The sequence below is a fragment of the Hippoglossus hippoglossus genome, chromosome 21 (genome assembly GCF_009819705.1).
Source record: "Hippoglossus hippoglossus isolate fHipHip1 chromosome 21, fHipHip1.pri, whole genome shotgun sequence".
In the NCBI taxonomy this organism is placed as follows: Eukaryota; Metazoa; Chordata; class Actinopteri; order Pleuronectiformes; family Pleuronectidae; genus Hippoglossus; species Hippoglossus hippoglossus.
In genome coordinates this window covers 5,915,113-5,923,913 of record NC_047171.1, presented here as the reverse complement: position 1 = coordinate 5,923,913, position 8,801 = coordinate 5,915,113, and the positions used below count along the sequence as shown (strand labels likewise).

Genomic DNA, 8,801 nt, shown 5'->3' with positions numbered 1-8,801 from the left:
ACAGGTATGTCTATGACTAACGGGTGGGAGGTTCCAGGTATTTAACCACCGGTCAGTCAGAACTGAAGAAACTTATTTGTTAAGAATGGAAACTATAGACTGTATATAAAGATGGACATGTCTCCACTTCTTCCAATTGCAAAAAGTGAAACCACAACACCTTTCATATTGAGCTTTTGACGTCATTTAGTAAAAAAGTGGTTAAAAAAAAAAGGTAAACTATAATTTCCGGGCAGCTCTTTGACACCGATATTATCTTTTTACTCCACTATTTATTTTCTATCTAGCTATAGTTGCTAGTTACTTTACAAATAAATATTTTTCCATACAAAACATATCAAGAGACAACAGTAAAATGAATCATTAATGTCAATCATCAGTGTTAAAAGAACTACATAAAATGACAGAAGCCATCTTGGAGAAAATGTGCACTCTGGGAGGGGGAATGACCATTACTGAAGTCAGCCACCAGGGGGAATGAAGATGATTTGGCTTCACTTATGTGGGGCTGTCATGTCATCCATCTTTATATACAGTCTATAGGTGAAATGTATTCAAGAAACCCAAGCAAATCCAGTTGCCTATGTATGTACAACTCCTGCAGAAACCCTGGATGACTGAGAATCTTCACAAACATGTTTCACACATCACTGAACGACAGCGCACTCAGCTGGTCTTCCATACCTTGAATTGGGTGATCGATATGAAAAATGTCTTTCCTTGCATTCATGTCTCTGGTCTCGTAGAATGAGCTGTTGTTGTCTCCTGTCAGGGAGAAGAGGAGCAGCGCAGGCGCTCCGTGTTCCAGGGACACGCCAACAGCAATATCTGAAGAATGTAGACAGTCACCTGTCAACACGGACGCCTGGAGCCCAGCTACTTCCTCCAAAATACACACCTGCAGTATATGAAGAAACAGAAATACACCAGGTTCTGGTTTTATATGAGTTGTCTGTAAAATCCTACGAGCACAGATACAGTTTCCTCTTAACAATCAGCACAGCAAGGTTTTAAAATTAGTCATTAATAAATGGTGATAATCTGAAAATTCGTACAACTTTCAACCTTAAAAACCAGCCACATTTTTATACATAATAACCTGTAGCTAAACATTAAAAGACCTACAACAGCAAATGAGACACTTGGCTTTTCCCTCATTGTTTCGTCCAATTAGTACAAACTATCAAAACCATCACTTTTGGTCCGATCAAACTTTAGTGCGTTGGTGCAGAACTTGGTCAGACGCCTCCTCACGTCTGTTACTTTTGTTCGAACGAGACTAAAAAGTCTGGAGTTTCAGCTCAAACAGCGAAGGTGTCAAAGCGTGTCAAAGTAGTCTGGCTATGCAAATGTTAATTCATCCTCAAGGATTCACATACATGGTTTTGATGTGACACTAGAGAAAGTCTCAAGGTTCATTTAATCTTGCAGTAACTTTTATCTTTTATTTCTGTTTGTATTTTTATGAAGAAAATCTCTCTGCAAGTCGGTTTTACTTCTTCTCAAACAACATGATTGTAGTGAATTTCCACTATTATTTGGCTGTAAATATATATATATATCTCTTCCATAGCAAAATAGTATTGAGAAAAGCCATGGTGCAGTATAGAAAAGGCAAAATGTGGAAAATGGAAAGCAATTATTCAATTTACTTCATTTGCTAAATCAGGCCTTGGCTGTAAAAAGATATTTCGTCTGATTTGATAACACAATAATCTCTGACTTAACTTGGCTCTGCACTGTTTAATATTACAGCCCTTATCAGCCTAATGGAAACACCAGGATAAAAGCGCTGCATGTTAAATGCAGAGGTGATAGCACATGATGCCATCAGGATGAAATTCATGGGGGGGGGGGGGGGGGGTGCAGCCACTGTGTTCTGGTGTGCCACTAATGTTCTGTAATGAAAGGTTAAATTTAATATCTAATTTAGAAAAGGCTCTAACTCCAATCAACCACCTAATGATATGATCTAAATGTTAACTTTGGAATTTACAATTTAAATGCTACCGTCATTATCATAACAAAAACACGAGAGAAAGATTCACTGTTGTCGCTCCAGGGAGAGAAGACAACACGTTCACATGTTGATTTACCTGCAGGTCTGTGGACACTTCAGGGAACGTGACCATGTTAGTTGCATAAATCGTGAGTTGGTGGCAGCCAGGCCCGAGCTGCTTCGCCATCTCTGGAGTCACGGTGATGTTATGAGAAACGTTTCCTTTGACCACAAAGAAACCGAGGAACACAGTCTCCTCACTCTGGATTCTGTAGCTTATATTTAGACCTCCGGAAATGAAAGGAAAAAGAAGCACGCTTACATACAGTACAAGTCGCTGAACAACAATTTAAACAAACACAAATTAATAAAACCTCCGCATCAAGACGCTGACTGCGTTTACACGGGCAGCAGTATCCTGGTTATTTTCAGGTGAAGGATCCTGTTTTTATGAATATAAACGTCACATCCCGATTTCATTATCCTGGATCAGCCCTGATCCTGGAATTTAGAAACCTGACTTAGGTGCATGTACACATCTCATCCTGGTTCCTGTCCACAGACGTCTACCTGCTCAGGGGGGACTTCAACCACGGGATGTAGCATTAACACAAACAATGAAATCTTCTCAATTCTGGAGTGAACCCGTACTATTGTTTCCTCCGGTCGCATGAGAGGTTCAACTACGACACTACATCATGACGACCCGATCCCACCAGTCACAGCTTCTCAACATTCTCTGAGGCCTGGACAAAGTTGAGGACATGTTGAATATTTGCAGCCGCTCTTTTCTCCCATTGCTGGCATTAAAGTGGATGGGCCAATTCTGTAATGCGATGTTGGATTTTAATAAAGCCTCCTATGAGCCAAAGTGGCCTCATTTTCAATAGCCACCGTGTAGGAATCAGAATTGCAGGTTGGCTGTGCTTTGACCGTGTAACAGAGTTTTAAATTACCATGATACGTGTTTTATCATGAATACAGGGATATGACAAAGCAGATTTCTCAGTGTTCGCATGTAAACACCATATCCTGAATGTGATCAATACCAGGATAAACCTGGTGCATGTAAACGCAGTCACTTTCATGCAGAGATATCAAATTTGACAAAATGACTAATGGTACTTTCTACCTGTTTTTACTGCCATTTGCATTTGAAATGCTCCTCCATACAGCGCTTTGCAGTTGGTTGCATGGAAATGCTGCGTTCCAGCGTAGCACCTGGTGACAGTAATGTCTGTGACAGGCTCCAGGATGGTAATTATTTTCTGCAATGTGACGTGCATGTCACCGCTGGTGCAGTCAATCGCCACAACACACGTGCTCGGATAAATATATCTGTGGATCACTCTGCTCTCCAACCTGCGGAAGTAGAGCACATGAAGAAACATTTAGCAGTAACTCATGTGTACCTCTTTGACATTCACTCAGCATGTGTTGATGTTATGGTCTAATTAAAGATAATGCACTGCATTGTACTTCACAGAAATCGAAGGATAACGAGTCGCTCCGTTGTTTTGAATTATAATTAAATGAGTCTCTACGCTTCCTCTTGACATTTCTGGTGCAATCTGCTGTGCACGAGGACAGGAACGGCAGGAGGACTGCAATTAATGTGCAGCAGTTAAAAAAAGGCGGATAAAATGTGACAGGACACTCTGCTAATTCTATAATGCATTTCCATACAGTTGGGTGACTTCTGGGCGACACTTGAAGCAACAGAGGCAGAGATTTTCTGACTTTTTCCTGACAGGTTTGGGGCTGCAAAATACAAAATCCCATAATTCTACTCTTTAAGACTCTCAAACCTCAAGATAAACCATCCAATCATCACGGTTATCAGCTCCCCCAGAGCTCCACAAGTCTTTATGCATGTTTTCACAGGCTGATAAGTGCTCCCTGTTCAGATCAACACCGCTTTTCAGAGATATTTTGGACTTCATTTCAAACCCACGTCATTCTTTGAAAATGATGCCTCACCCCACTGGACTGTCCACATGAAAAACGTGGCCATCTCCGGTGCTCAGCCGGCACAGAGGTTTTCCCCGTGATGGTGTTAAGAGCCACTTAACGGTGATGGTGACGTCAGTGAAAACAGCAGCCACGGTGTTCATTGTCACTGTGAACCCTGGGGGTAGAAAATGACCAGGAATGTAACAAAGGGCCTGTAATCAACCATAACAAACATCCAACCACCAACAGACAAACAAACACGCCCCAATCATCTCAGCAGCACGGATACAACAGGGGAACCAAATGCAGCCGTGACAACAAACTGTTCTTTACATCTGTCTTGATTGTTTCCCGCTTTATTTGATCTGAGCGAGTGTCTGCTTTGCTGATTTTTCCAATAATGAGAAACAATGAAATAAACAGATTTAATAAATAAGTTTTAGTCACTATATCCTCCTAGGCAGATTTGAATTGTTTTTGCATTGATTATTTTCTTTACTTACCCAAGGCAATTATTTTTGTGGTTTTAGTTTAATAAGTGTTCTAAACTTGCCTGTTTGGAACGGGCTGTTTGATTGTCCTGTGTTAATGATCTGCAGCTACTTCAGAATCATCTCTTCGTGATAATTCCCCAACAGTTCTACTATAAACTGTTACTTTTTATTGTTTGTGTGCTGGAACGTTGTGTGCAGAGCTTTTTATAAACAGTCTATGGTGCAGAGTGAAGTTAGAAAACTTTCTGTTCATCTTATCAGTTTTATCTGCACTGAAGAATTTATAGTCAATGAATTTGCTTCATTACTGTTCACATGTGTGGCTTTTTATTTAAGTGTGAATGATTTACTGAGCTGCTGTTGTGTTTTCATACATTGCATTATGGCTTTTTTGCAGAGGTCTGTCAAGCATTTAATTGTTAATAGAAACGACTGATGAGAATTTGAATTACTGTGACCGACCCTCTTCGCAGTGGTAATCCACTGACAGGTAATTCCCCAGCTGAGGACAGGGTTCACCAAAGGACTTCACAGCTTTAGCAATCTGGCAAACCTGACGGCCCTGACAGTGGGCTGGAAAACACAGAGAACACAATCAGTATTCCAGTGATAACAATAATGTTAACCTGCAAATAACAAGTCATAAACTCATCGACATTCATCTTCTTGGGGTTCATGAAATGGATTTTACTTGTTGCTTGGCATCAAACAAAGCTCATCACATTTACACTCAATTATATCCAGTAGTAATAAAAGCTGAAAGGTTTGACATGTTGAAAAGTAATTAGACTACCTGAGCCAATAAATACACTTGTGTTTTCTCTCCTGTATTGTGATATATATATATAGTTTTGTTATGTAAAAGCTCTGCAAAGTTAAGATGCTCAGAGTCTCTAAAGCTCCTGAACCTCGTCAGTGGTCCAGACTATTCTTCCTGGACATTGGCTGACAGAGGCTGAAAAGAGGAGCCATAAACCTTTTCAACTAAGAACTCAAATTAAAATTATGAACCAGAATATAAGAATAACGTGTCTTTGATTTACATTCACATATCGACATTAAAGTAAAGCAGTCAACATTATAACTGGTGAGACACAGTTTCACCCATTCAGATGTGAAAAGGCTCAGTCTTTGTATTTTTCCAGAGAACTTGTTGTTGGGCTCAGCTTCACTTGACTTGACAGGTACAGGTTTTCTATAGTGATTTGTTTACTCTGTGGAGATCACAGACCATTTCACACTCAAGGGCGATAGCAGGACTAATGAATGCTGCTGTGAAGAGTGTCGCTGACTGTTGTGTTTTTGCACATTGTAATACCAGTAATTACGTGTGTCACATCCGTGTGGACACAGCTCGAGGAGACGGAGGTGAATTTAAAATGACACACTGTGTGATTGCATTTGTCCGTGTGTGGCTGCTCTGTTGACCTGTTCAGTGCAACCCGCCCCTCCAGCCCAGTGCATGCTGGGAGAGGCTGCCCTGCCCCGAGACCCTGAGCAGGATGAGCAGGTTTGGATGTTTAATGGATGCATGAGATGATGTTTACTCAAAAATAGATGGATATTATTCATGTTATCTTCGAAGCCATTAAGCTTTAAAAAACGATTGTGTGGCTCTTCTTTGTGTACGGATGGGAAATACTTATTTTAGAATACTGGTCAACAGTGAGATAATACGTGCTTTGTGACATCTTGTTATCACTTCCTTCAAAAGTGGATTGAATTTCATCACTGTTGATAATCTGGGCAGAACCTTTTATGTGGCATCAGTGTTTGTTGTCCTATTTCATTATTTCCCGACTGAGTTCAGCGGATCGAATGAGGGGAATGACTACGGAGCTTAGAGGAGTTACACTGCAGATCAGTTAGATAGCTAGAGTCATAACTGATGAATACTAATGAATAGTCTAGAGCATGTTTTACCTGTAAGTGATTCCACAACATTCACCCAGCCACACTGCTGTGTGGAGGCTGTTGCTGTGGAGGTTGTGGATTGACAGTAATGAACGTTCTTGCGACCATAGAAACCGCCGTCTATCACCAACACTTGGCCAGAAGCACATTGCAGAGCGGTGTTCCAGCCTGCACACACAATGGCTCTCCTGGACTCTGTGAAAAAAACAGTACAAAATGGTACAGTGCCAGTGAATCAGTGCGTAATGACTGTGCTGTTTTCTGTTGAGAGTGTGAGTCCGGGTACATACCAAACTGGCACATGAAGCTCAGCTTTTTGTCGCAGTCTCTTGTGGCTTCCCACTGGAAGCCTGAGTGTTTGAGTATGTGTCCACAAGCCGCTCCAGGCTGTGGGCTGCTTGCCCAGTTTGAAAAGGTGATATGTGAATCATCCAACCAAGAGAGAGGACCTGAGGATGGAACAAACCGCTGCTGAACACATCTCTTTATTATGTAACATTATTTCAACCAATGCAGCAGTAACAGTTCAAGGGTGACACTTCAACCCTAAGGACCACAGCAACTCTTTTATTTTTCAAAATATAATACTCAGGAATACATTGAATTAAGTACCATTCATTGGTTCAATGTCAAATTTTGATTTCTTCCAATGAACAACTGCATCAAAATGTTATTTCACTACTATTTCAAATCAATCCAATGCACACTGTCCTTAAATTCTTCCAATTATATATAATTCGATGTGGAGGTGAATTGATGTAAAGCTTCTATCAACTTTAGAATATGTTCATGAATACACAGTCACAATGCACCAACTGATGATCTGTATCTGTAAAAAAAAGAATTTAATATTCCAAACTGTACTTCAGGTATTGGAAGCAATGAAAGGAAATAAAATACTGTATAACCTTCCTCTTTTAGGAAGAATGGATACTTCTGTCTGCCACTGAATGCCATACATACCAAAAGTAAATGGAAAAATAAATAAAAACCTATAGCCTAAGTAAAAGTAGTTATTCTTAAATTTGGGATTGTAGGTTTTGCAGAAATATCTTGTTACGTGGGAGGGAGAGGGAAATGCTTTATACCAATTATTAGACTTTTAGTGAGAATGACATCTCAGCGGGAACTGTATTTTGCAGATATGTTCCAACTTACCATGCTTTATTCTCTTTATTTATAAATCGTGTTCCAACTTGCTGTATTTGACAGATTAAACGTGCAAGGCAGGTCAAATTAAAGTTGATATTTCTGTCCCTTTGTAATTGCAAATGACTGAATTTAATCTGAGGTCCCTTCAGATGTAGGGTTTCTGCACATTGTACAGTGAAGCACATGAAGGCAGCTGTCTGTATTCCACATTTCGCTCTTCTTACCTTCAGCTGCGGCAGAATACTGCAAGTTCAGAGAGGCCGCACGTGCGACTCCAATCCACATGTCCCTCTCAGGGTCCAGGTGCTTCTGGAGGAAATATTGAGTGTTTTCATCTTGAATGAATGCAAGGTGTCCTCCGCTCTCCTCGCACCAGGCTTGAGCACTGACAAAGGAGTGATGGTGAGCTACAAACTCAAAGCAGGAGCCTAGAAAGGCCCTCTGATGTTCTCGGCAGAAAACATCTTCGGCACTTGACCGACAGCCGAGCGTTACCAGGATCAGCAGCTCCAGAACTGTGCGGCACATCCTGTCTGTTTTCAGTTGAAAGATCATCTGTCACTCCCTTCAGCGTGTTCGTGCTGTCATTGCAAGAGTACGATTAACGCCGTTTCAGCACCTCCTGCAGTGTTCTCGTACAGAGATGCATTCGGCTTTTAAAAGGGCCTTTCAGGGGAACATTATTTACTTAGCAGCCGGGCTCCTTTCAAAAACCAGTGAATGCTTTGCTTTGTACATAGACAGAGCTGCAACAAAAGGGAAAGGATTTTCAACCAGATGGCAGTGCACTTGAGGTCAGGTTGAGCCAGTCATTTAAATCATGCTATTAATGACTAACTGGACTTTTTTGAAACGTTGAATTGCTGGTTCACAGCTACAATGGTTTGATGACCAATCAATGAAGAAAAGAGGGTCAGTTCTTCCACGAGTCGGGTCGGGGTTCGGACACCCAACCCGAACCCCTGAACCGACAACCCGAACCCCTGTGGGGTTCGGGTTGTCGGTTTGGATGAATCCACTCTGGCTTGGATGGTTTCAGTCTATATTCTGTACAAATGACGTCCACTGAAGCATCTCGACTCCTCCAGCTGGACGTGTCCGTGTGTGAGCAGGGAGACAAGGATCATGTAGTGTGTGACCTCCTGTCCAGTCAGTCGTGTAGTATGAACTCACGATCACTGCAAGACTCCAGGTCACACACAGTGATCCACCAACTTTGAAAGTTGTGCAGTTTGAAGTAAGCTTTGTGTATCTCTTTAGAGAGAGAAGGCAACTGTTTCCCAAGTGTC

General features: G+C 41.3%; 2 protein-coding genes across 2 annotated transcripts; both read right to left on the bottom strand.

Annotated features, from left to right (window-relative positions):
* Positions 1 to 640: 640 nt before the first annotated feature.
* Positions 641 to 3,285, bottom strand: LOC117754949 (polycystic kidney disease protein 1-like 2). Its single transcript, XM_034574312.1, has 3 exons — positions 3,132 to 3,285; positions 2,097 to 2,287; positions 641 to 898 (listed from the first exon to the last, which is right to left on the bottom strand). The coding sequence occupies exons 1-3, from the start codon at positions 3,283 to 3,285 to the stop codon at positions 641 to 643; spliced, it is 603 nt and encodes a 200-aa protein (XP_034430203.1).
* Positions 3,286 to 3,975: 690 nt separating this feature from the next.
* LOC117754948 (polycystic kidney disease protein 1-like 2) lies at positions 3,976 to 8,040 on the bottom strand. The gene is made up of 5 exons (XM_034574311.1): positions 7,737 to 8,040; positions 6,651 to 6,809; positions 6,370 to 6,555; positions 4,909 to 5,019; positions 3,976 to 4,127 (listed from the first exon to the last, which is right to left on the bottom strand). Exons 1-5 carry the CDS (start codon positions 8,038 to 8,040, stop codon positions 3,976 to 3,978), a joined length of 912 nt encoding a protein of 303 aa, XP_034430202.1.
* Between the last annotated feature and the right edge of the window lie 761 nt (positions 8,041 to 8,801).

Excerpts from the sequence above, each read along its gene's own strand:
- LOC117754948 (XM_034574311.1), bottom strand. The coding sequence starts at position 8,040 with ATGTGCCGCACAGTTCTGGAGCTGCTGATCCTGGTAACGCTCGGCTGT. Across the intron at positions 6,810-7,736 it reads GTATTCTGCCGCAGCTGAAG|GTCCTCTCTCTTGGTTGGAT; the intron begins GTAAGAAGAGCG and ends TTCCATCCTCAG. Across the intron at positions 4,128-4,908 it reads GGATTACCACTGCGAAGAGG|GGTTCACAGTGACAATGAAC; the intron begins GTCGGTCACAGT and ends TTCTACCCCCAG.
- LOC117754949 (XM_034574312.1), bottom strand. The coding sequence starts at position 3,285 with ATGCACGTCACATTGCAGAAAATAATTACCATCCTGGAGCCTGTCACA. Across the intron at positions 2,288-3,131 it reads GCAAATGGCAGTAAAAACAG|GTCTAAATATAAGCTACAGA; the intron begins GTAGAAAGTACC and ends TCATTTCCGGAG. Across the intron at positions 899-2,096 it reads AAGTGTCCACAGACCTGCAG|GTGTGTATTTTGGAGGAAGT; the intron begins GTAAATCAACAT and ends CATATACTGCAG.